Here is a 27,301-nt window from a genome sequence, read left to right as displayed (position 1 = left end):
AAAACATATAGTTAAACTACCATTAAATCAAAAAGCAGAGTGTAGATCAAGCCGATGGGTGGCAGCATCTAGCTTCAGTTTAAGGTAGCCATTTTCTCCCCAAATCAGATTGATTTGTAAGCAATTGCATTGGCAACAATAACAAAGAATAGAATCTATTTTAGGATGGAATCTATTTTAGGGTGGAATAAATTAAATCTTTCTCGTAGATATTAAAATAATACCTTGTTGTTTTAGTGGTTCTTGGCTTTTACATTTTATAAATGGATTTGTAAAATGTTTTTGTATTAAATTTAACATTCATTGAATGTTACAAATTGCAAAAAAAAACCCCAGAAAATATCCACACAGACCTTTTTCTAAAGCAGACAAACGAACAAAAGACCAAAACAAAAAAACCCCAACCAAACAAAACCCACAAAAGACCTTTTTATTCATGTGGTCAGATAAACATCAGGAGACTACTGTATTTGTTCAATACCTTGCTAATACCCAGGAAGGAAAAGTATTTCACTAAGGAAAAAAGCAAAACATATGTTGAGGCTGATGTACTCTCACTTTCCCAAAGCAACACGGGTTGGTTTGTATGCCACTGCTAGAAAGCAAAGGGAATGGGCTGGAGCTCACACTTGAATAAATCCTGCCATCTCCCTCCCTGCCTCTGCGGAGCTGGCGCCAGCACAGTGGAGACCTTGGGATGAACTGCTTTTAGAAAGCTTGGCAGGAGCAAGGCTTAGATCCTGCACCTGTCCCCAGAATCGCAGGGTCTGGAGCAGTAGCTGTGGAGCGGCGTACAAGGCAACCATAGAATTAGCAATATACAAACAACAGAGGCAATGGAGGCTGTAAAAATTAATGGTGTGAGGTTATAAAATTTGTTGAATGGCTTAGATCCTCATAACAGGTGAATATAAAAATTCCTTCTGTTTTGCTACAACCTAGACTGCGTTACTGATACTTACTTATTTTCGTAGTGCAAGGCAAAGTACACCAGCGGGCTGTCGCCAGAGGCCCGAGGTCTCTAGCTAGACAGGAGAGTGTCAAGGGCCTTGGACCTCACCCTGTATTGCCCAGGGGCTCCACAGTGGGCTGAGCGTGATCTCAACTACGGATATGGAAGAAGAGATGCCTCTGTGCCCATTCGTTCCTGCATGCATCAAAGAAACTGTGGTCTAAGCTCTTTCTGAACAGCTGGACTGTCAGGATACCATGCAGCAGGAGTCAAGATTATTTGGCTACACGCAGATGACTGAACAGCTTGCAGATACGCACAACAGCAAGCTGGAAAAAGCTTCGGTTTGGTTTGGAAAAGAAAAAGAAGAAAAGAAATGCCTTTTCTCTAACCGCTACTTCTCACTGACATGAGCAAAGATTGCTGCGGGAGCTGTGTTCAGCTTCCATAATTAACCAGCTATAAATGGGTAGATCTTGCTGACGAGAGGAAGTATCTGTGCCTGTGTACAAAGCAGAGCTGCAAACTTCTTTTGTGAGACAACAGATGTGCACCATCAACCTCTAAGCAGAAAACCCTGTAACTGATTGCTAAAAAAGCTCTGTGGCAGATCACCGAAGAGTTTAGATACAACATCTATCCACACAGAGCTGACCCAGAGAAAAGAATACCAGAAAAGATGCACAACCTGACAGCCTCGATTTTGCCATGAAGTGTCACGTGTCGTGAAGGTGACACCTTCTTTGAAGTGTTATTTGCCAAGGTCGCAGAGCTCTCCAGAAGCGCTTCTCTGCCATCATGGGTGCTCAGCCCTCACAGGTAAAACAAGACATGAGTGATTTTTTTTTTTCTTTTACGATAAACTATGAAACTTGAAATTCATCTGAACAGATTGTATATCTGGTCATAGGTAGTTTATACAGGGCTAAGAAAATATAGCAGCAGTTTCTATCCTGGACAGGACAGAAGATTCCAAACCAAAGTCATTTATAGGTGAATGAAACACATGCAAGATTAAGTCCTAAACAATTGCCCCGAAAAAGCAAAAATTCTTCTAACATAGCATCTTCCAGAAATGTGCAAACAAATCTTTACTTGATTTTTTTTTTACGAAATGACATAATAATTGAGAAATCAAGGGGACGAGTAGAAAGCAGCCAGTCTTGCATAAGAATGTGACTTGGATACCAGTAAGTAGGTATCTCTCCCATTCAAAATTATTTCTAATGCCAACAATATGGAGGGAATTAGACTGGTGACCAGGCAGCTCAAGCCAACACAGTCCTAGAGAACAATCAGCACAAGTGTTCTGAAATTTGATTTCAGAGCCACATAGATGGCAATGCTAAAGCTACTCTAAAGCACGTGTCTAGGAATCCATTCTGTTCACAAACAATTTAAACATTTGGGGATAAAACCAGTGACATGCATATAGGCAGCATCACATAAACATTAGGGGAGACATGAAAAATTAAATATCAGATTTGGGATTTATTCACAGAACATCCCAATGAAGGATAAGAAAGTATAGGAACTTCAAAAAGGCAGCTGTGTAAATGAAAACAAAGTCTGAAGCACAGCGTTTTCAGCCAAGAAAACAGAGAAGCTAGTATGTCATCAGGAAGATATTAAGGTTACCTAAAATAAACGGGATAGACTACATGTGGAGGCAAGAGATGCTGGAAATGTCTTCTTTCCTAAAAATAGAACAAGAGCACTTTGACGGAGAAAGAGTATCGTGTGCCTCATTTATTCATGATAATAGTCCAAAGGCTGTTATGTAGATAAAGTAAATATCATAACACGAGAGTAATAAACATAGTATTTGTTTAAAAGTGGAACCGAGGCAGTCTCTGCATGTAACATACAGGAAGAAGGAACCTTTAACTTAGATATAAAACAGATAAGGAAGATCTGTATGTTCCTATTCTGATTTTACAATAGATTTCCTGTGTAATATTAGAAAATAATACTTTCCCCCTTTGAAATCTGGATTCCTTAGATATATATTAGGTGTGAAGACAGATAACAGATTTCAACAGTTCCTAAAATTTGGGGAATTCCATACAATCATAAACACACATTATCTGTATGTTTTCCTATTTTTTAAAAACACGTGTGATAGTTATAAATGGTTGAATACAGAAATTATCTTCCCTGTGAGTAACACTATTCAAGTTAATTTCAGAGCAATGATGTATGCTCTGGAGAACTTAACACTGTGACTTTATTATCAAAGATACTGCAGCAAGCTGAGTGGGCTCAAAAGAAGCTAACTAGGTTAGTATGTTAGACATACGAATTTCCTCTAAATCCAAAATCTAGCTTACCCACTCACCCCACAGGTAAGCTTAAAAACTGTCAAAGGCCTGTTCCTAAATGTGACTATGATGAATATTTCAGAGCTATTGAGGGCTTTGGATGTGGTTTGTTTTTATGCAGAAGCCTGCGGGAGAGTCACAGTGCTGCTGGTGTAACCTCCTGCTTTAGTGAATAGCAAGTGCCACATCTAATAATTGTGTTCCTCTCTGTATCAGGGAATCACAACATGGCATTTAAGGCTGACCAGAAGAGTTTAATCCTATTACACGTCATGGGGGGGAAAGGGTATCGCGTTTCTTACCACTTCCCATTTGTGGTATAGTCTGTGCCCATTAGAATGGGACATAATAGTTTTATTGCCCCCATACAGCCTGTGGAAGACCATAAACTTTTAATAGACTTATAAAAAGGGACTGTAATTGTCTCACTAGTCTGCTTTTTAACTGGACAGGGCTATTTTGTCTATTCCACTCACATTCATAATGCTGTAAATCTGGGCAGACGGAGAGGGTCGTTACTTCCAGGTTAAACTTTGACACCAAATTCTCTCTATTTACTCCCTGAGCTGCCTTCAGTGCTCTCCACGGTCTACTCCAGCAAACACTGACATCTTACGGTATTGCGACAGCTCACGTCAAAATTCCTGTCCCATTAAATGCTTTCAGGTGCCTGTCCTCCCAGGCCTCTGAACCAAATGAATACTGTACAACAGATGCCTAGCTGCTTCTGATTTACTGGGGCGAAGGAGTAATGTAACTAGATAGCTAAATTAACTAAATCCCCCCCAGTGCTATACTGGTTGAAAAGGCCATCTTGTTTAACACCTCTGTATCCTAACTTCTGTGTTATCCCTACTCTACAGGGTTAGTGACAGTGGAAGGAATCCTGGCTCATATTTCACACTGTGGGAGGAGGACGACTCAAAGAAAACTCCCAACCAAGACCCCACCACCAAACTTCTAGTCTCGTGATGAAAGATCTCACTCTGTGGAAAAGTGCTTATCAAGTGCTACGGAAGAGAGAGTGCAGGGAGTGTGGGCAGACGCAACACACTGCAGGCTTCTAAGCCCCAGTGGGGCAATCAGGAAAAATAGTGGGATGTTAAGCACAATACACGTGACCAAAAGCATCTCCATCACTCATTTTCCTATCGCTCTCTTGTCAAGTTCCCTGAACTGCACATTTGCAGGGTTGCTTCATAGAGCCTCGTCATGCTGCAAATCCTAAAGCAGAATTCATTAAGGTGCCAGCTAGTCCTCTGCAAACTCTCCCTAAGGAAGTGGCAGAATATTCGTCTTTGCTAGCTCATCCTTTCTTTCTCCCACTCCTCCCTCCACTCTGTCCTTGCCTGCCCCTTTTTGCAGTCAATAGCTAAGGCTCCTGTCGTACCCTCTAGCTCCTCGCCCATGAAATAGATGCAAATGTCTGAAGCTGTGGGCTAGTGGGGTGAAGTGCTCATCTAGGAAGAGACAAGGGGAAGGCAAAGCAAAAACTGCAGTTAGTACCTGTTGTCTGTGATATAGAAAGAACGTAAAATCTGGCTTAGAGCTTTTCTTCTCCCTTGGCCAGCGTTGAAGTCTAATAGACATCCCCAAATACAATGTACTTGCTTGTGTAAAGGAAAAGAGGAAAAGATGAAGAACACCGCAGTGCCCAGTAAGCTTCTGTAAAGTGCTCCCGAGTCCTCTGCCTGATCTGCTTGTTCATCACACCTGGAGTGATGTAATTCAGCTTGGGTCAGAACCCAGAAAACAAAGAATTGAAGTATCGAGCTTTTACTGAGTCAAAGACAAACAGGTTTTTCTTAAATTTCTGTCTCTAAAACTTTGTTCTCAGACAGGAAGAAGACATTTACGCATCTTGGATGAGACCAGTTGCAGAAGCCAGACTCTGACACAAGAGAAGACTCACTGAATGCAATTGTAAAAGAAGAAAATTCAGAGGCTCCAAAACAGTATGTTTGTAAAATGCAGGAGCAAGCAATTGCAAACTAGTAAGGCTCATGATTACCTCAAAGAAAATCCACAAAAAGGGTGAAAAAAGGATGAAATCTGATGCTGACTACCTGTGGCATTTCTAGTGAAATACAGAACACAAATGCCCACCTAAAACCTGTTTTAACAAAAGATCATCTTGGGGTAAAGGTACCAGGGGACAAATGCTTCAAAAATGGCTAACATAGTAAAAATAGCACTTCTGAATTTCAACATGAACTAAGCAAAGAGAATACAAAAAAAAAAAATAGCCAGTCTCCTGATAATCAAAATAGGAAACAACACCTTTAAGAGACAGAGAAGAGTTGAATAAATGTTGCAAAGGACATTAGTTTGAATAAGAATGGCTACTGTGCTCCACATAGGCTCAATCTCTTTCCACCACTGTACTATTATCTAAGACTGTCACGGAAAGAGAAAATATCACCAGCTCTTCCTTGGGTTGGAAATCTTCCAGACAGGGAACAAAACCAATTTCATGCAACTTATTACATACTGAGAACGGACACTTTGTCAACCTATGCCAATCATGAACACAGGTCCTAAATCTGTACATGAATAATCATAAGGAAAAATGGGGCTAGATGGTTTGAAAAAACTATTTAGATCGTAGTCTTTCATTTGGGAGCCATCTTCTATAAATGAAGGACAAAAGCAAACACAACTAAGATGGGGAGGCACAAAAAGCTGAGACCACACCAGGACACTCTTAACTGCATTCAGTGAAACAGTTAATGATCAGTACACATTTCTCTACATTTCCCACGAGGCTTTTTTATAAGCTTCTCAAACTACGGCATAGTCTGTGGACAAAAAGGACCTAGACTAGTAGCGTGAGGATTTCAACACACTTCAACTGCGCTTTCATCTAGAATAGTCTTCTGGTTTACAAATAGAAATAGGTTCAGCTGCAGAACTGAGGTCCAGTGGCAGATGTAAATTCCATTTCCACCTTCCAAAATTCAGTGGGATAGATCCAGAGATCCATTAGAAAAATCACTGATGAAAGATGGTGGTGCAGTTGTTTCATAGCACACATTAATAAAATAGCTTACCAAAGTAGGGCCTGTTGCAATAGGACAAGGGGTAATGGTTTTAAACTAAAAGAGAGCAGATTTAAACTAGACATAAGGGAGAAACTTTTCACATTGACGGTGGCAAAACCCTGGTCCAGGTTGCCCAGAGAGGTGGTAGATATCCCATTCCCAGAAACATTCAAGGTCAGGCTGGACAGGGCTCCGAGCAACCTGATCTAGTTGAAGATGTCCCTGCTCATGGCAGGGGGGTTGGACTAGATGACCTTTAAAGGTCCCTTCCAACCCAAATGATTCTATGATTCTATGACAGGGAAAAACTACTTGTTCCATTCAAATTGGAATGGGAAACCTGAGACGTACACAACCTGGAAGAATCAGACTGTAATCTGTTCTTTGCAGGTTTTTTTTTTTTTGCAAAAAATAACATTATTGAGCCAGAAAACCATTTTTAGGTTTTTACACGTCATTCGAATACTACTTCTCCATGCAATTGAACCCTATTATAACTTCTACACTTTAGTTCAGTATAGACATATTCGCAGAGTCACATTATTAAATGAATCAGCAAAAAGTACCTACCTCTCAAAGAGCTCATTTGCTGGATGTTTTTAGATAAGTACCAACTCCCACCCCTGCTACAAAGCTGGCAAGTTCTAACAAAATACGTAAGATGACAGCTTAATGCATGGCATTAGGAAATATTTACTGAATTTGATCCTAACTCTTCTGCAACGGTAACAAGGCAGATATTTCAGTCAAGTATTTATTTGAGATCAATGCAAAGACTCTTATGATAGTAATTCAATTCTTTATCCAATACCCTTAATAACACAAAACTGCAACAACAAGTAGAACAAGGGAATTCACTTAATGCAGAGCCTGGGGCTTAGGGCATAATATAAACTACTGCACGAAACTGTAATCATTTAAGACATCAGATGTCAGTGTAGTGTTAACAGACACTCCAAAAGGTATTCTGGATGTTACACTAGGTTCCCCTGATCCATGTCTGAGGTCACAGACAGATGGACACAGCCTGTTGTGCACACCAACACAGCTTTTTCCAAGAGGAAACAAGTTATTTCATGCTTGAAGCACTAAATCACTCATGTTACCAAGTTTATCACATACAGGCACCTTGCTGTCTTATAAAGAACTAATAGCCCATCAGACATCAAGCATTCAGCCAGAAGTGGCACGTTGTAACACGGATGCACAAGTAAAACTTTCTCTCCAGTGTCGCAACAAGTACTCTTCGTAAAGGCACTGCCAGTTAGTAGTAGTCCCAGAACCTCAGGACACTCTTTTGAGAAAGAACGGAAAGCCACCAATCTCCCATGAATGTTTGAGAAACTTATTCCAACATCAAGATAACGCTGATGAAAAGCACAGATGGACTGCACATCAACAGCTGAATCAAAAGGCAAAGAAAATCTAACTGAGTTAAGTTTTCTCCAGAAAATAATTAGTAAATGATTCACAGCTAGCCACTAAAGGTGTGTCAGCATGAATAGATGGAAATTTAGAATTTAATAAACTGTTAAATGCAAAAAGAAAGTCCTCCAGTTTAACTTTCCCTCTGAAAATGAGATTGGAAAAATAATGGCTGTTAAGTGAAGCCAGATCCTTTTGAGAATTTCTAGCACTCTGACAAAATACAATGAATATTTATTAATCCCATGTTCTTCTATTTAGGTTACACTGCACACAGCCTGAACCTTCCTGGTTTTTAACCTGCTGGGATCCCAAGAAAAGATGGGTCTCTGTACCATAGAGTGACTGGTGTCAAAGCAATTCAATAACACTTCACTGTCAAAGTACTCATTACAAAAGTATTAGTATGATGCTATAGTATGTTATTGACAAGATATAGCATATTTTGGAAGAGAAAACTTTGAAGCTAAGAGAGACAGAGAAAGCAGCTGGGGACACTGATGTTGAGCTCATGTCAACAACACAATAACTGTGCAAAGAACCAGGTGGGTGAAGAGAACAGAGGGTTATCTAAAAAAATGCAATTCAGACAAAGATGCAAACTACAAATAACTGGGGACAACATCAAGTATTTGAAGTTGAATATTTAAAGGCTCTGTTCCTTCCTCTCAGGAGGTCCCCTGTTCTTTGAGGTGCTATGGGAGCAATGAGAGTTCGGTTTTCCACTTCTTTCCACCTTCTGTAGTCATTTACTGAGCAATGAAATGCAGCCAACAGTGAAAATGCAAGGAATGTGATTTGATAGTGTGTGGCACCACATTTGTATAGGTATCTATGGTGATCGGAGGTGCGTGCAAGAGACTGATGCCTCAGTGAACTAGAATGTAACCACTGTAGGCTTTTGAGAGCTAGCGGGCTCCTTAGATTCAAGGTAATTCACCTGGCAGGCAAAACAAATAATTATTATTTGTTTTACAGTCACAATCTAGAGAAAGGATGTGGTTTGTTCTAGATCACGTGAGGACTTCATGGTACAATCAAACACCATTGCCTCTTCAGCCATAGACGTACCCCTGATCTCTGTCTGCGTGAGAGGACAGTAATACAAGGTTCAATATCAGCTGTAATTCTACGTGTGTGTGGCGAGTTTTTCCTTCTAAAAAGGCAACTTCATTGTGACAAAAATTCAACCTCCTCTTCAATCTGAAATACAACTAAGAGCATACATTTGGAAATTGGGCAAATCATTACATTGAAATATCCACTGTACCAAATTCCCTTCCTGTTCTGCATCAGAAGTGGCTCTCCATGCTTAAATTCACAGGCAAAGCACATCTAAAGAGGCACCCAAATCTGAGTTCGGACATCGGAGTAGTTCCATAAAATGCAGTTAGGAGATGCATGGAAACACAGCAAAAGTATCTGACAATGGAGGGAGATCTTCAAGAGGGATGTGAAATGAAAACGTACATGCCAGGGGGTAAAATACTGCAGGGTATCAAATGTTTACGCTTCAAACTGATAAACTTAATTCTTGAATAAAACTAAACAAGACACAAAACCTAAAGGCTCTCTAGATAGCAGAACCATCCCCTATAAAGCACTCCTAAGTAACATACTCTGCAAAAATCTTATGCGCGTAAAATTTGATAGGGTTTTGTGCATTCTGTTTACTTTTGAAGTTTGTGTCACTTTCCAGAACACGCACTGAATTGGAGCATATTGCTAAACAGCAGTGACTTAATTTTGCAAGGTTCAGGGTCTTAGTTTCCTGCAGTGGTTAAGTAAGATTTCTAAACCTCTTGAAATACTGAGCTCTGTTTTCATGCATTTTATACATATTATTACAGAAAACATCTCTGAATTTATACCTATACCTATTACACCATGTCATTGAAGTGCCTGCAAATTGCACTTATTCCTGTTAACACCAGCCTCATCAAGGTATACAGAAAGGTGTCTACAGCGTGGCAGGATTATACGAAAAATTCCATCTCTGGAATTCCATTCCATTGCACACAGTGTACATGATACTGAACATTGGACCGTGGCCCAGGAAAACACACAAGTCCCTGCTTCATTTTAAGGAATTTGTCCTGCTAAGATTTTTCTGAATCCTGACTTCAGGATTTTGTATTATTTTGTTTAATTCTCCTCTCCACATATATCCTTGAACACAAACATAAGAAGTGATGCTTGCTGTTTTCCACAAGGAAAGGTTTAGAGAGAAAGGTAGTATCTTTTGCCAGACTGATTATAACTAGAAAAACCAGGTGAGCTACTGGGTTCAAAATCCTTTATTCCCGTTGTCTAGAAGACAATGAAAAGAAAGAAAATGGCTTCACATGCTTGAAGTGTTTTTGCTTCTCCCATCTATTACCAGTTAATCTAACAGACAGATATATCTTGTCCCTATAGATCTCATTTCACATAAATCCGAAGACCACCACCGTCACAACATTGTTTCTTTATAACATGCTCGTTGAATGTACGAATCACATCTGCATTTAGCAGTCTGAAGTAAGGAGTCACGCCTCACTTACCGCCTCCACTTCTGCTGGGTCATACCAGACATTAATGTATGGATGCTGTAAGGCTTCGTCTACTGATATTCGCTTGGCCGGATCAATGACTAGCATCTTTGATAAAAGGTCCCTGGCTTGGCTGGCTAGAACAATGAAATCAGATAAACATAGCATTAGTACAAAATAATCGCTGCCTGCAGAGGAGGGTTAATTGGGTTAGGAGAGTAACAATGACACAGTTCTTTTAGAAATTGTCTGTGTGTACTTCCGCCCCTTGCCTCGTTATAGCAAGAGTTCTTCAGTAATCATTTTAGGTTGGATTCATTAGGAAGGTGCCAACACCTGCGTAAGTCCCCTCACCAGCTTCAGTGAGATTGTACATGTTGTGTGCAGGTTCCCTGTAGAGGGCTGAACGTGCCAAGAAAAATGTGCTTGAGCTATCTGTATTATTGCCCGGATCAGAAAACAAAAGCTTGCACAATGAAGTCTAAAATCGTGGCATTACTAAATCAAAGCCTGAAACGTACAGGTACTCTTACAGTGGCTCAGAAAAACATCAAACTTTTCTGTATGTTTTAAAGTTTTTCACCTGGCTTGCTGAGAGGCATCAAATATTTTAGTGAAGCATAGGTACAAGGCTTGTCTTAGGGCATCCCATTAGAAGCAATGGCAAATCTGTAGCCTGGGATCAGCACATAATGGTGGGGAAGTGCCTTGGAACTTCTTCAGTCTTGTTTGTCCCACATAACAAAATTTAAATCAGTGGGACACATCATCCTCCACTACAGAAATACACAATGTATATATACATTGAGGTTTGTGTTGCAACACTGATTTATTTTACCTGATAATACAGCCCATTGTGCCTATCAGGCCACAAATTCATCCTTCCATTACCCAAATTGTTTTTTACTGTTTAGAATTTGTAACAAATACCATCTAAACCCATTTAAAAAAAATATAACAACATATATTTCTAGTATTATTATCAATGTGGTGTCCTAAGCTCTTCCATGCTCAAAATTATTTCCTGTGTAAATGTAAAAGAAAATTAAAGGAAAAAGAAGGTAAAGAGATGTAACTGCAAAAGTATTATTAGGTATCTCATCAGACATCGATGAGTAAAAGTAATATCTAATTAAATCATTAACATTACATTATGGTGAAATATTTAGGCTGGGCTTGGGATGATACTGCGATGCGCAAGCAGATTTTTTTTAATGCACTGTTTTTTGTTCGGTGACTATATCTTAAAAACTGGCATTCAGTACGCTCAAATGCATGTGCTTCCTGTATCCAAAAGATAACAGCACTGTTTTACAGTCATTTCTGTACATTAACTCCAAACCTGAGAAAATTCCATTATCCAATTTTATTGTAGTAAGAGTTTAAAATTCCATGTATCTAAAAGCATCTGCTCAGACCTTTCACTTCGCTCCCACAGCTGAGACAGCAGCCTTGCTATGAAACAGTTCTTAACTGGGAGAGTATTCTGGGTAATGTAACGAGATGCAAATTGCAAGCAATTTAAAACCATTATGTGCCACTGTATTAAGTGTCCCCAGGTACTTAAGTGGTGCAGAACTGATACACAGGACTAGTTTCCAGGGATTCCAGAGCTGTGGCAAGAAATCCTGTCTATACTAAACACACATTAATCGCTCTTTCCAATTGAAAAGTCAATGTCCTGTTCAAGTAAAACAAGATTTCGATATATGATGAAAATCATTGCAACTTATATTTTACAGGGGTATATCTAGCCACACTGAAATTAAGTTAGTGCTCTACTTCACATATCCAAACCGACCCACAGCATTTTTCAAAAGAAGAAATCCACCCATAGCAGATATTAAACCTCAGTTACATCAAGACCATTTTGGCTGACGTTGCTAATATCTTTCTATTGTCTAGCAAAGGTAGAGCTATGAGGCAGGCATCTCGCTGAACTGGTGTTTTTCACCTAAAACAAAACAGTGCAAGCGCCGAGATCTTCTGATGGAAGTTCTACTGTTTCTTTGTGTTACAGGATTAAGAATAAAAGTAAAAGAACACCTCAGTTCCTCATGGTACAGAAACATCACCGAGAACATGGGGATATGCTCAATACATCAGTGATAATGTATGTTCCCTTGGCTGCCCAAGCACCAGGGTCTCCAAAAATCATTTCCAAAAGCTGCCTCTCAGCTGAACAAAACCCATGCAGTCATTCACCTCTGCAACTAGCTGCATTAAAAAGGAGTGCAACTCGAGAGAAGAAAAATTGAAAAAAACCTTTCATCGCATTGTAGCTGTTGACATGTGAACCATGTCCCTGTGTCAGACATACCTTTGAGTTTGTTGTGTTCCGAGTCAGCTGGGAAGAGAGAGTCTGGAAAAAGTTTGGGGAAAGTGAGGCCAGCGTACTTGGGTCTGTTCTCAACATAGTTCCGTACCGTAGGCTGCAGCTTCTTCATGAATTCTGGGCAGGGTGTTCCCAGCTGCTCAATAACTTTATTCCACTGATCAATATCTGAACGTCAGTAGTTAAGGAAAACAAAAACACAAATCCCAGTGTAGTCTCCTGACACTTTTGTTTGAGTGTTCTACGGGAATCCTCAGAGGCGTTTATCTCCCTTCATAACATCTTTACAGTCACTGTCTTTTTTCATCATGACGCCTCCAGGTCCTACAGGCTGGGAGGGCAAAACTCTCTCTCACATCTAAGCTTTACTTGAGGGCATTGTGCAATCCTAAAACCACCATGGGAAAACACACAGCTGCTTCTCTTTGGGTCAACACTTGTTACCACTTTTAACTTGCGGTCCAATGGCTTGGACTCCCTTTTTTTACAGGCAGGTAGTTTCCTCTATGCCACCTCGGCTACGCGGGCACAGCAGGGACGAAGGCGCCTTCACCTGCCCTCTCCATGCAGCCCGTGGAGCGTGAAGCCCAGCTGGCTCGAAGGAGTTCTGCTGGGGACAGGAGTCACCTTCGGCTCATCTGCATCGCACTTGTACCTTTACTCTCTCCAATAACTTTATTGGTGCTGATTTTGCTACAACCACCCAGCCAGCAACACCTCAAAAGCAATCTGTTCGGTCTTATCAGAATGCACTGGGACGCATTTTCTACAGGCAAATAATGCCTCGGGTATAGACGGATGTCTCTAGCTGCAAATGTGACGGCTACCTTGCTAAACTGTTACTGACTAATACGAAACAGGCTCCCATGCTTAAAAAAAAAAAATCATATTACAGGCAATTTGTTTTGGTGGCGATTTCTTAAGTTTTTTTTGAGATAACAATTAGGCGTCTGATAGGTGTTATGTAGCTCTTCCAGCCATGGCCAGAAGAAGCCTTATTGTGCCAAAAAAAAAAAAAAGATTAAGCAAATGTCTACAAAATCAGTACCATCTCTACATCACACTGTCTCATTCACAGTGCTAAGAATCTGTTGACAATATAAAAGAAAAAAAAGGAAGAGTACATGCAGCCATGGGTGCTCTGATGTTAAGAAATGTGATGAAGGGAGTTTTGTTAAGAACATACTGGAAACAAAAAGCTTTTAAAAGACAAACATTCAAAGCATTTCAGCACAGAGGTATATTTTTTTAATTATTCTTCTAAGTTATTGTTGTTATGAGTGTCATAAGTATAGAGAAGTTTCCCAAATACTAAAGACAGTTCCTCACAATCTAGGAGAGAAATCAGGTCCACAGAATGAAGATAAGAAAAAAAAAAAAAAAGTCAGGCAAAAACCAGCTTTTTGGTGCAGTAGCAATTTCAGATTTTCATAAAAGCGTTTTAGTTTAAGGAAATGGAAACTTAGTATCTTCACATACCTTGAAAGTTCAAGGCAGACTTAATTTGGGTTCACCTGAACTGCCTTATTTAAACAAAAATCAAGTAATCCATTTAAAAATTGCAACTTCAATCAAAGCACTTTAATCAAAGGTATTTAAAGGAATGAAAATAATTTAAACATATGCTTTACGAATGCTGAAGCAGTGTTTTGAATGGTTTTAATTTCAACTGAAAAAGGTTGCTAGAGATAGTAGTGGTCTGTAAAGATTTTTCTGAATAACTTTCATTTTTTAAATTAAATCAGTAAATTTAAGTAGAACAACCCCTCCCACACACACACTCCATAGGTTGTATGTATCTTGTGTTGTCCTTGAAAAATGCATTTTTCTGAACAGAAGAATAAAGAATCGCAATAACAAGAAACTTATCCAAGACTATAGCCGCTCAAAGAGCAGCCTGAATATATCATTAAACACTTTATGAGAAAAATAAAGTGTTTTGACATTTTAAACTTGTATTCAAGTTAGCACACCTCATTGTTTGCTGGCTGGACTATTTCAGAAGCAGGTCGTTCTGAGGAACTTGAAAATACAGAGTGTGTAAATGCTTTGCAGAGAAGAACAGAGCATACAGAAATGAAGGTGCTGTTAGTTGTGCCACGAGAAGCTAAGCGGGTGAGAAAGCCAAGCGATAAAAGCATCACTTGGAAGCGTTCCCTGTGCAGAGTGAAGGCCGTTTGATAAACAGGGAGGGCCAAATACAGGACTTGTTTCAAAGCGCTTCCCTGCCCAGCATACTGGAATCCACTTTCTTCACCAAGAAGAAAACGTGTGCTTCACAAGCAGCACATCTACACTAGCTTTGCACTGCACTACACTGCACTGGAGCAGGATTTGCTCTTTCTGGTTAAACGTGATTCTTCTGGAGATGGTTAGGACTAGGGCATGTCAAATCTTGCTTTTGTTAAGGTAGGCACAACAAAACCAAAATGGACACGGAGCTCTTCCTTCATAACAGACAGGGTAAGTTCATCTCTTTTCAATCTCAAAATCTTAAGGCAACCACCTTTCCGAGAGTTTCCTCCTTAAATGTGCATGTTCCACCAGCGAAAACTAACTGCATTGCTTCGGGTACAAATTTTTGATGCTCCTAACTCGTCAAAATTAAAATAATTACTATGAGCAGCTCTGTGTTTCCCTCCCCAACACCGAATTGTCGCACCAACTGTAGAGTCGATAGCTCAACTAATTTCCTTTTTTTTTTTTTTTGTTTTTTAAATTGTACCTTTTTTAAAACATACATTTGTTAATAAAAAACAGACTAACCAACTTCACTGTGGGAGACATCAGTGTCAGATACATATTTTTTCCACAGTCCCATAATTTACATACTGATGTCAACACAGTTTACAAAAAACACACAAAAGAAATTGAAAATGCTAGTATCTGACAAGACAGCAAGTGTAAAGCATTTTCTGTGCCAAGGTGAATGCTTTCAGAAGAATGTGGCATTTGTAAGAATTAGACCGCAACAGAAAATATTTTGCAACTTTAGGAACTGTAGTTGCTATTTATATGCTATAGTAGAATATGTGGTGATAATAAAAATAATGTGTAGCACGTAAATAAAAAGATTACTACTGATCATTCGAAAGTTAGGATATAGGAGTGTTGGTTGTGTAGCTGTCATTAACCCTTTGGATGCATATCTATGATGACAACTTCACTAAAATTTTCAACTGCTATTTTTTTTTTTGCTGGCACTTCATTCAGGTGCTGAGCATCTTTGCTTACACAGCGGCAAGCAACTCAGTACTTAGTGGATAGTCCAGATGCTGCAGCATAGGATTGCAATCTTGCCCTTGGATAAGTATTACCATCTCCCTCGTGGACGTCTCCTCACCACTGCAGTATCTACTTCCACCTTTGTAACGTATACAGCTGGATGCACGATGATCACGTACCTAACCTAGGAGGCGGCTGACAAACATGAGCATTATTAAATATTTAGAAAATTAACTGTAAAGCTGTGCATAAAAATCTTATACCCCAATCTCTGCGACATGCATAACATGCTTGCAGTTGTAGAACAAGGCTCTGTAAGCAATAGCTTGTATGGCCATCTGTGATTTATACTAAGAGAAGCTGACAGCACGCTAACCTTACATCTCTCTACTGAATGTATACTTGCTTCCTAAGCATTCCCAACTACAGAATTTAAAGGCACTTTCTTCCTTGTCTGCCCAAAATACATACATCTGTGTAAAAAAAAAAAAAAAAAAAAATCCATGTATAACTACCACTTTCACAGCTCACCAGAGGACTAAGGCACTTTCTCAACTTCTTCATATCATTTATGCAGTGGTGAGAAAAAGAGTAACAGTCTTCCTCATAAAATTTTGAGAAGAACACATGGAACAAGAGTCAGTTCACAGGTACGGTCACTGTTCCAAAAAGCTCCTGAGGCAACACAACAAACCATATTGCCATTTTCTTCTCGCTCAAGGTACAATTCATCCAAGCTTCATGAGAATAGTTTCTCTGTAAGCAGAACTACTGCTGTCAACCTTGAAAAGAAGTTTCATATAACATTAAAAAAAAAAAAGAAGCTTTAGCTTACAATTAACTGCATCACTGCATACACCAAAAATGATAGAGCAATAGTAACTTTTCAAGGATCAGTAAAGACCATGGGGATTTTGGGCACTGCAAAGCATTAACTCACAACTGGTGTTTAAAAAAGAAGAGAGGTGGATTCTGTTCTCAGCTCCATCCAAGCCATGTCAGTGAATTCAAATGGATCAGGAGCGGAGCAGAGCTGCAGACTATCTGAGCACTCCACTCCACATGTACTCAAAGGCATTTCCTATCTTTCTGCCTATGAATTTTCCACGACCATGTAAGATGGCTCTATTTTGCTATAGAAATTGTTTCAGTTAGCTGAACAGACCATTTGGTTCTGTAAACAGAAACAATATCAAATGACCTACACTCCTTAATCACTGGAAAATGGCAAACAGTAAATTTTGCAGCCAAATATATGACTGACAGTGCATTTCCCATTAATATTCAACCTTTCCATTTCAAAACTGCTTTTCACAGTTACTTATGCATAAAAATTGACACAAATTTCACAAATCACAGTGTGGTTGTGAAATGAAGCACTGCCTGTGAGGAAAAAATTGCCGATAAATTCTGGTACACTGCTAGTCTTAATCCGTTTTACACCCGTTTTATGTCAAAGAGGAAGTTGTGGGTTTGTTTTTTTTTATTTTTTGTTAAGAAACAGGTTTCTAATTACTCTTGCTCCTTCTACACTTAAATACATCCTTAAGTATGCTGCCCTCAAGCTCTTAGGGCTCATGGTCCCTGCTGAGGGAATTATACAGCTGCCCAATTCCACCGCACGTCTGAAGAAAGTGTCTTTTTTACCGAAACTCTAAACACTTTCTGTGCAGATTTAAGGCAGATGGTGCCACGAGGCCATCAGTCTCAGCAGGCTGGGTCTGCCCTTGCAACCTTCTGACTGGTTTTCAGCTGCCCAGACGGGCACAGCAGCAGAGAGTGCCGAACCCTGCCAGCAGCCCCTCAGCAGCAGGGGAGAGGTGGGGGGGTGGATGTGGAGAAGAGGTGGCTTTGAGGTGGGGTGCTCAGCGGCCTGAAAGAAGGCAACGGCATCATTCTCTGTTCACAGAATAGACATTCATGGAACAGCAGAAGAAAAGCAGAGCGGTACATAGAACACAGCGCAAATTTAGCAACGTATTATAAATACAAATGAAGAATGTGAACTCAATTACAGAACAATCCCAAACCAATCAGCAGCTGGTAATGCCAATTTCTGTGGGGTTATTGCAATAATAAACAGCACATAATGGTTTAATTATAGAGGCTTTGTGCGATTTCTTTTTAACAAGTATGCAGCTGCGCCAAACAAACCAGTTTTTGAAGCGCTATATAAGACATGTTCAATGCTTTTTGTACTTACATGGGGATTTCTTGAAACGGTATCTTACAAAACGTAAGTCTATTAACATAAAACCAGTTCCACCTACAACACTGAACTATGGTAACCCCCAAACTTAAATTTCTCACTCCACATTGACAGAAAACACAAGCACAGCCCGGGCCAAAATCTTCATGGAGCACATATAGATGCTAACGACTTACATTAACACATAGAAGAGAAAGGTTTACTTTCACATATGCAGGTGATACGTGCTCCAGATATATGAAAACTTTAGCATTCGTTTCAGTACACAAATGCTCATCCAACTTTTTGGACAAAACACAAATCAGAATCTTACCAGACAAGGCTGTGAAAATACTAATATCGTTGCCTACTTTCATTTCCTTAATGCTCTTCAGATATTACTTTTTCCACATTTTAATCAAAACATTGAGCCCTTTAAAATGTGAATGAGGGCAAAAGCGAAGTGCTAAACAATTAGTAAGTATGTATACACACACACATGTCAGAGAAAGTTACAGAAAAATTAATAATGCCTGGAAACGCCTGTGTCATCTAAGTACAGAGTTTAAATTAGAAGGAAAACTTGTACACAGGTCATCTCCATTTTTCATTGTGTAATCCCACTGACCATGAATCACTGGACTTAGATCAAGCATGCATGGAGCTCCGTTGCTGTCGTGCACAAGAAGAAGCCACTTTCACAATCTGATAATTAATAGAGTATATATCAAAGCTTTAATACAGCATCAAATAAAGTAACAATTATGGCTGCTTCAGTCCTGAATGCAGAATGGTCTCTAAGGAAAATGTACATATACCTAGTCTGCTTGGACAGCTTGTCCACTGATGTAATGCATTTATCTATAAATCACTTCTTGTTGATGTCAAAAATACATTCTGCTTTCACATAGTAGCTACATGTACTTAAATAAAGGATGACAGACTGAAGTCTACTACAACAGTTTCCAAGGAAATTCCTGTCCTTCTGAGTCATCAAATTGCTACAAAGTTAAGTGATAATTTTAGTCTTGGGAAGCAGTAGTTGTCCCCAGTCTGAAGCCATTTCCTACTCTCCTACTTCAATTCCAATTGCAGAGCAAACAAGCAAAGAAATATGCATTTCTGAAAGTCATGCCTGAGTTAATCATACCTTCTTTCTACAATACAGAACCTCTTAGGCACCATCGTGAGGTAAACAGGGACTTGTGTTTATCATGCTACAACCTGAACTTAAAAAAACCCTGTCATTTATGAAACACACCCACCCCAACCCAAATTAATAAAGAGACACTGATAACAACAAAACTAAACCCAAGTGGTCACTGGCTACAGAAAGTGATTCTGATGAACCACGTAGGACGTTGTTTTCCATCTCCTTACGCTATACTCGCTGCGGTTTCCACCTAAGGCTTTTACTGAGAGGCACTAATGGTTTATTGACATTTTGGTTTGCAAGGATTTTGCAGTGGGACTTAACCCAGCCCTTTCGGTACAGCACGAATGTATGTCAGCACTAGTCCAGTGGGAAGGGGCTGGAGGGGAAAGGGTTGGCAGTACCTACTGAGGCCAAGACGGCTGCTAGGAAGGATACGATCAGTGCCAGGAAACAACACAGCACCTTTAATCATTTCTCCCATGATGCACCCTACTGACCACATGTCAACTGAAAACAAAAATGAAATGAAGGTAAACAAGGAAACAGGAACAGAACAACAAATAAATGAGAAGACTTATCTAATCATGCTATAGCACAGAGCCTGCAGCCCGCACCGCAGACACAGACCTGCCTTTCAGTCTCTGCAGATGCTTTTCTGCTTGAGGGTACAAGTTTCATGACAACATAGCAGGTCTGAGAAAAATCGACTCCAACAGTTTTCTTTACCCCAGTGTGGATGAAAGACAATACTATTAAATACAGAAAACCAAGTGAGACCCACGGCTGGCTACTGTGTCATAATACAACTTTGTAATTAAAATTTACCAACTAATTTTGTCTTTAAGTTTTCATTTGCATTCATTACCTAGGTTTATACCGCTTTGTATTGCAAATGAATGCTTGTGTCTGTATTCAGTGAGGATATGCAAATTGCTTTTCCTTCATCCTTTCAGTTACCAGAGATCGATGCATATTTTCACAAGCTGAACTGCCAGAAGCCACAAAAGGGACTTGGGTCCTTGTGAAGACATATCCACCTCTTAGTCAGGGGTATGAATAGAATTTGTTGAGATCATCCGACTCCAATAATGCTTGCTTTAGAGCCTGTTGGCTTACTTCCATTGAACCTCAGTGAAGCCAGCAGTCCACAATAGGGGTCTTGAGAGTCTTACAAGATCATGACAGTTGAGACACAGAAGCACTAAGCTGTACCTTCTGCACTGAAATTCAGAGCAAAGCGGGGCACTATTTACCTTGTTCAGAGAAGAGCAGTGCAGCTGGGTCAAACAAAGCTAACCGCAATTTACGCTAGAACATGAGATGAAAATCAGACTCCTTATATCCAGGATGGGATTAAGGCGGCGCTTTTCCCCATACCAATACCATGAAACCACATTACCTCTGCTGTCCTTGCTCTATGATAAGTCATAGGGCATGGAAGCCAGAAAAGGGACAGACTGGTCTCTCAGGGCCAGAAACTGTGGGAAAAAAATGAAAGCGTCATGCTGCTTGGTTGAATTTACTCTTATAATTTCATATTGAGCAACAGTTTAAAGTGGATTTGATTTTCAAGGCAAATGTCCTGTCTGTGGAAATCTTTACATGCCTGGGTCTAAGGTTCCCTGTTGCTTTATTTAGCATATGAAAAGCTTCATCACTACACAATAAAAAAATCAATAAAGAAATAAAGAAATAAAAGGCTACTTGTTTGGAAGCAATAAGCAAATCTAGAGATGCAAATTATTGCTGCTTTCATCACAAGCTAAATGGCATGCAAAATATCAGGAAAAGATAGAGCAAGCAAGTTGTTTGTTCATCTGTTATTAATTCCTTTTTATTTTCAGAGGCTGCCTTCTGACATTACTGCTCTGTGCTGTGCTCAGCAGCACACACAGAAAAGTTGAACTAGTGACGTACTAAACGGTAAACTGTGCAAAGCAGAGATGATTATTCTCCTGTACTCCTGAGGTTTTGGGGAAAAAGCTCTTTGAAAATTTCCGAATCAGAAGAAGCAAAGATGAACATCTAAATATAACCAATGTCGAAAGAAAAAAAAACCTGACAGTTTTGTCAGCCTTCTTGAGTGCTGCCTCTTTTTCCTCTCCTGAGCCAGTTAGAAATAAGTCAAATTGGAACCCAGAGCTTCACTGTGTGTTTAAGAAAAGCAGTTAGTTGGAGGTTAGGAGTTTCAGCATAGACAGCAGCTGTCAGAAGCCCCAGTTAAGGCACTGAGACTTGTGCAAAGCTCCGTAAGGGACTGCAGTACAGAGACCTAAGCCTCAATCCTCAATTTCATTTAGGCCAGTATCAATCCACACTTTCATTTAGTCCAACATCAACCCACACAGACGTAGTCTAAGTAATTTCAGTTGTACAAGCATCAGAAAAACAAGCCACAGTCTCTAAACATTTGCACTCAACTCCAAAGCACTGAAAATTTACATTTGGTTCAAGATTTTTTCCAAATGCAAGATATTGACAAAGACTGGCAATGCTCCACCAACACGTGGAATAACCCTAAGCTTTAATCAAATAGTCTTATATAGTCCCAGAGACCACTGCATGACTCTAGGTAAAACTTCAGTTTACCAACTATTTGCCTTGATGTTTCAGGATCACATGAGACAGTGTTAAGGAATTAAACCTACAACTCTTCACGTCTCTCTGAAGTGAAATTGCTGAGATTTGGGTAGCCCCTGATGAGAAGTCCTCTCTCCATTAGAATACCCATGTCCTGGATTACTAAGAGTAGGGGATTTTTAATTTGTTCAAAATCTCTACAAACGAGATTATTGCACAGAGGTGCTCTGAAATGCATTCTTGAGTGTCTACACATACTTCAAAATACCAGTAAGTTTTCCAAGGACACCACATGTCTCCCTGGCAGAGTCACCTTGAATAAATGCCCACCACAAACCCCATGCAAGTGTTTTCCTCAACAAAGGAAATGTTTCAATCATGCAGCAAATCTTAACTTCTGGGCCACCCCCTGGTTCTGATTCCATGCCAAACAGTTGAGAAATACCCTCTCCAGTGATTGTGTCAGGGCTGTCTTGCAAAACATTTGGGCAATGATGCTGTCCTCCACAGGAACCTCCAAAATCGCCCTGGGGGCTTGAATAGAATTTGGGGAGGCTGAACAAGAGTTGCTCTGTTGTCACACATGCATGCCTCCCACCCCCCAAACCTTCCTGTGTCCTGGGGAAGCAGTCTGGTCTGGCTGCTGACACGGCCTTCACAGGGAAGGTGACCAGAAGACACGGTCAGGAGAAAAGGGAGAGCTGGGATGGAAGAACGTTAATAAGACATCTATTCCCCTTTGTGCTTTAGTCTCACGTACTTCCTGACCCAAATGAGTGCTTGCTCGTCCTTCCAGGTTTCAGATTCCCTTCAGCAAACATGCAGAAGAATTGTAGAACTAGCCAAAGGTATTTCTATATGGAAAGGATCCAAGTTAACCTTCCATGGACACCTCCCTTGTAACTTGGCTGTGGGTGCAATTTCCTTTTCTGTTTCTGCAGAAGGCCGCCCCTGTTATGCTCGATGAATTGGAAAAAGCATGGGTGTCACTCTGATACGGAAGACACCACAGCTCATTTCCTTCCTCATTCCTTCGTAATGGCCCTGCATTCTACTCCTGCCAAACCACAGGTTCTCTGGGACTTGACAAAACACAGTGAAAGAGAGCCCATATGGAAAATCTGCAACTGCCCTTGCTAAAACTCCCACTGAGGTGGCTCTTCAGACCTGCGCTTAGTAAGCTCCAGTTTTAATTCAATGAAAATCATGACATTCAAATTAAAATTCATGAAATACATGCCATGGGAAACCCTGGAGACCAGAGATGCAGGCACAGCTGAATGTGCTTTGCTATCTCTCCCAACCTCATGGGCTAGTTCACACTTTCTCTTTCTGCCCAGAGCACTCGTGAGAATGCCCAACGCTAGTGTTTGTAACAGCTCCTGTTTTAGTGATGCGGAAATCACCCCTCTGCAAGCTGAAAAGAGATGATCGAGTCCTCAAAACTGACTTGGGAAGACTACGATAGACACATTTATGAAGCAAAACATGATACCTGTTTTTATTTGTGTAACTGTAGGCCAAAATATTTAGCACACAATGCTGTTTCCCAAAGGCTGAGGTGCAAACTCCAGTAAAATTTCAAGGCAACTGAGCATGCCCGTCATAACACAGCGAGCCTCTCTCTCCAAATCCTCCTAAAATGGAAAGACACCTTGCTGGGTAGGACCTCCCTTTATCTCCATCTCTGTTGTTGAGTGCTCCTGCAGATCTGCACTGAGGTCTGCTCTGAGGAACCACTTCTAGGCCCTTACGGGAATTTTCAGGAAGGAAAATACAGCAGTCTGTATTGGACACTGTACCTTGTCTTTACAGGGTTTTCTGTTATTTCTCTGCAATAAAAAAAGGACATGGTTTATAAAAATACTTGGTAATACACGGGCAAAGCTGCCTTTTTTCACAAGCTCCAGCTAGCACAGCTACAAAGGCTTCAGACTGCCAATGCCAAGGGAAGTTTGTGACGCGCAGCGCTCCTAATGACAATTGTGAAGATGGCTCAAACACTTGAAGAAGATTAAAAGCCTCCCAAACCAACCAAACCCTTCCCTCCTTCAATTCTTTCTAAATCATGGCAAACTCCCAGTTCTGCAACATTCCAGTCTCAGGACCTTGCTGAGATACCAAAAACCTTTCCTTCATGCTTGTATTTCTCATATGCACGGATTTCAACATGTTTTAACAAGTGCTCAGCACAGTATCAGCTCAATCCGTTAAGATTTCCTGAGAAAGTCTTTCCTTTCTGATTTGAAACGCTACTTTCCACATGATGTTATTAAAACCTTAATATTTCTCAGTAACAGTAATAGGATTCCAAAGTGTTTGAATATTGCATTATTGACTTCTAATTTACTATCGGCAACTGAAGCTGCAGAGTACAGCTACTCTCCTGGCAGATTCTAGGTGGAACAAAAAGGGAGTTGCCACAATTTTACAAGTGTGATGCTTCAAACCAATGCATGAATTTATCTCCTTGTTTTTTTTAAACTTTCTGCAAGATCCAAACCAATACGCATCACGCTTGCTTATGACACAGCTGAGCCATCAGTCTATGGGATTCAGACTAGCAGATGCTCACCTTCATTTGGCATAGACAGAATTGATCTGCGGTAGACAGGCAGGTGCCAGAGCCTGGCCCACCTGGAAAAATGCAGGAGGAGGCACAAATCACATCCAAATCTGTGCTCTTCCTCAGAGGTTGGCTCTTCAGTTGCAGTGCCAAGAAAGTGCTGAAAAACTATTGTTTTTCCTTGGGAACTCGTGCTCCACTGTCCCTTTCAGAACAGCAGGGCTTGCAGAGGGACAGGAAGGGATGTCACAGGATATTAAGAGAAACATGTATATTAAGAAAAGGCCATGGGAATCTTGAGATGCAAGCTCAAGAATGAGTGGAGGCACAAGGAATGACTCATGCCCTTCCCTGTCTCCTATTTTATTTTGAATATAACTATATTAAAAAAATCTTCACAGTAAGAGAGACCTACAGAACATCTTGCCAAGGAATGTGAAACACACTACACTGCATCTAACAGACAGTAACATTTAAAACATGTTTTGCAGATCCTGCAGTTGCTAGCTTCAGACCCTCTTTTTAGCTTAATTTAAATTTTGACTTTGAAATATCTCTTCCCAGGTCTCAAACAGTATTCAGGTACACTCATTTTACCTCTTCCACCAGGAATCACACAGGTAGTCTCAGGAATCACACAGGTAGTCTTCTCCTGCTACGATACAGATTAGCATATCGTTAAGTGTACTTGTATATTTTCATATCTGATAAATGATACATGATTTTGAGTGTGTTCCAGTCCTCTACTTTGATCCTGACCAAATGCCTACATGCTCTTGACAAAAGACACTTCAGTACTATCTGTTTTGTCTACAAGTTCTAAATCCTCTGCTCAGCTGTACCAGTGAAACTCAGCTCAAATTAGTACAGCTGCCATCAAGCAAAAGCTGATGAATAGAATAGAAAAGGAAAAAAAAAAAAAAGACATCCAATTTTCACAAGTGCCTGAAAAGACAACCAACTTGCCTCAGCTGAAATTCATATGAGGCAGCACATATGAGGTGTAGCACGTATCTACTCCTCAACACTTGGCCGTTTTTGAAACTGCATGTTCAGATCCATACTGAAAATCTTTAAGTGAGTATTTTAATACTCACTACCACACTTTACACAATACAACACTTTAATCTGAGTGTTGGGAAATGAGCAATGGATCCTCTTCATTGTAGGATGAAGGATCCTCTTCATCCTCTTCATGGGATCCACTCTGAAGGCCAGGCAGATCACAGACAGCATGGGGCTCTCATGCTAGGCACAAATTGTACTATAAACTGCTAGAGTATAGGTATCTGAATTAAAAAAGAAAGAGAAGAATGCAACAGCCAAATCATATTCACGGATATACTGAAGTCTCTTTGAGACAGACCTTGTCCTATATGAGCAAACTTCCCCCACTAAAATCATCATAATTCAAACTCTTGCTATATTCTCAGAAAAATCCAGAGTCCAAAACCAAATACCATACACCCAGGTAGGAATCATCCAGCTGAACAAAATCCAAACTTAGCCATCAATGCCGTCATAGCTAACAGATACTTAAGTAGCAGGCTAACACATACCAGCTGATGCAACCTGGAGATCCAGGCCAGCCATTTTTAATAATCTCTTTTAAATAATCCTGATGCTAATTGTTGGTTTTGGCTTTGTTTTTTTAAAAGACAAAACAAGTCTTAAGAAAATACTACTGGGAACATGAAAAACAATGGACTGCACTAAACGAAAGTGCAGATGTTTTATTATACCAAAGTTTAAGAAAACCCTCAACATGCACTCAAAATACTAAGACTATACCCAGTAATAAATGCAGATCATATTTCAAATGCAAAGACAAATTCTGCTAATGAGAGGTGGCAAGGCAACCTCTTTTAGGAAAAGACTTTCTTGATTCAAATTTTTTTTCCATAAGCCAAGCAATTTTTTTTCCATATAAATTCCTGGGAAAATAAATAGAATACTCTGTCAGATGTCAGAGAGCATATCTTAATCCCACCACTCTCAAAGACAGCTGGCAGACAAAGGCATTTTTGAAAATCTGGCCACAGAAAACATTAACTTCATCTGTTAATGCCGACTTCACCTATTTTGGATGTTCATGGCTACATAGAATAAGTTTGGATTTTTTTCCCCGTCTATCGTAATGGTATTTTCTCTTTTGTCTGTCTTGGACTCTAAGCTATTTGCAGTAGGAATTCTGTCTTCCATATTCACCACTGTAATGCAGGCCTAGCACAACTTAAGACACTTGGCTGATATCAGAACATATTTCTATGACTAAGTCACTGTTTCTGCTTTGATCTTCTGAGGGACTCACACATGAACTTGCCAGAGTACCATCCTTTACACACCTCCTCAGTACTGAAATGCTCTTTGATTGCTTTGTTTCCCCACTAAGTCATGTGTGCCTGTGGGACATCGCTGTGGCCTCAGCAGCTCAGATCTTAATAAGCCTATCTCACTTGAAAGCATTCAGACCATTTTAAGTTTTTGCTTCTCTTAAAAAAAAAAATACACAGAAAGACATTTCCAATCCTTACATTGAAATCTTACGAGATTTTGAAGACATTATTAGGTAGAGCTGAACACAGCACTGGGGAAAGTCCTGGAGTTTTCCAACATATTTTCGGTGGCATCCAAGAGTTCGGGCAGTTTTCAGTTGCTCACACTCTTTCTGATTTAAGTAAGAGTGGAATAAGCATGGAAGACACACTGAGCGAGCAGCTCGGAAGTGGACTACAAAAGCTACCAGAACTTGCCAGGAATATTTTGGTCTGTAAATCCATCTGGAAATCAATCAAAAGGTGGATTTCTTCTCATGAGAGTCTGACTGCTGACAAAGAAGTCTCCCTGACAGTTTTTTGCAATGTCTGCTTTAGGTGAGGAACAAAGGTCTCTGCTATGCAGTTTCTACCCGCTCCTCTCCAGGAGGCTGGAGTGACCCCTTATTTTTCTGAAAACTGGGAGCCTCGTTGCAAACTGACAGC

The 27,301-nt window shown here is 40.2% G+C and overlaps 1 protein-coding gene across 2 annotated transcripts in view; it reads right to left on the bottom strand.

Annotated features, from left to right (window-relative positions):
* MAPK10 (mitogen-activated protein kinase 10) overlaps positions 1-27,301 on the bottom strand; it is a 69,454-nt gene that overhangs the window by 10,189 nt on the left and 31,964 nt on the right. The window contains exons 6-8 of one of the 2 annotated variants that reach the window (XM_010291336.1): positions 19,610-19,681; positions 12,591-12,773; positions 10,283-10,407 (exon numbers count right to left, since the gene is read on the bottom strand). In XM_010291336.1, coding sequence (XP_010289638.1) covers positions 10,283-10,407; positions 12,591-12,773; positions 19,610-19,681 — 380 coding nt within the window. The remainder of the gene's footprint in view (positions 1-10,282; positions 10,408-12,590; positions 12,774-19,609; positions 19,682-27,301) is intronic. The other variant, XM_010291335.1, reaches the window with a different exon arrangement.

The sequence above is a fragment of the Phaethon lepturus genome, unplaced genomic scaffold (genome assembly GCF_000687285.1).
Source record: "Phaethon lepturus isolate BGI_N335 unplaced genomic scaffold, ASM68728v1 scaffold18907, whole genome shotgun sequence".
In the NCBI taxonomy this organism is placed as follows: Eukaryota; Metazoa; Chordata; class Aves; order Phaethontiformes; family Phaethontidae; genus Phaethon; species Phaethon lepturus.
Note: the sequence above shows the minus strand (reverse complement) of the source record. Positions and strands in the feature narration are given on the sequence as shown.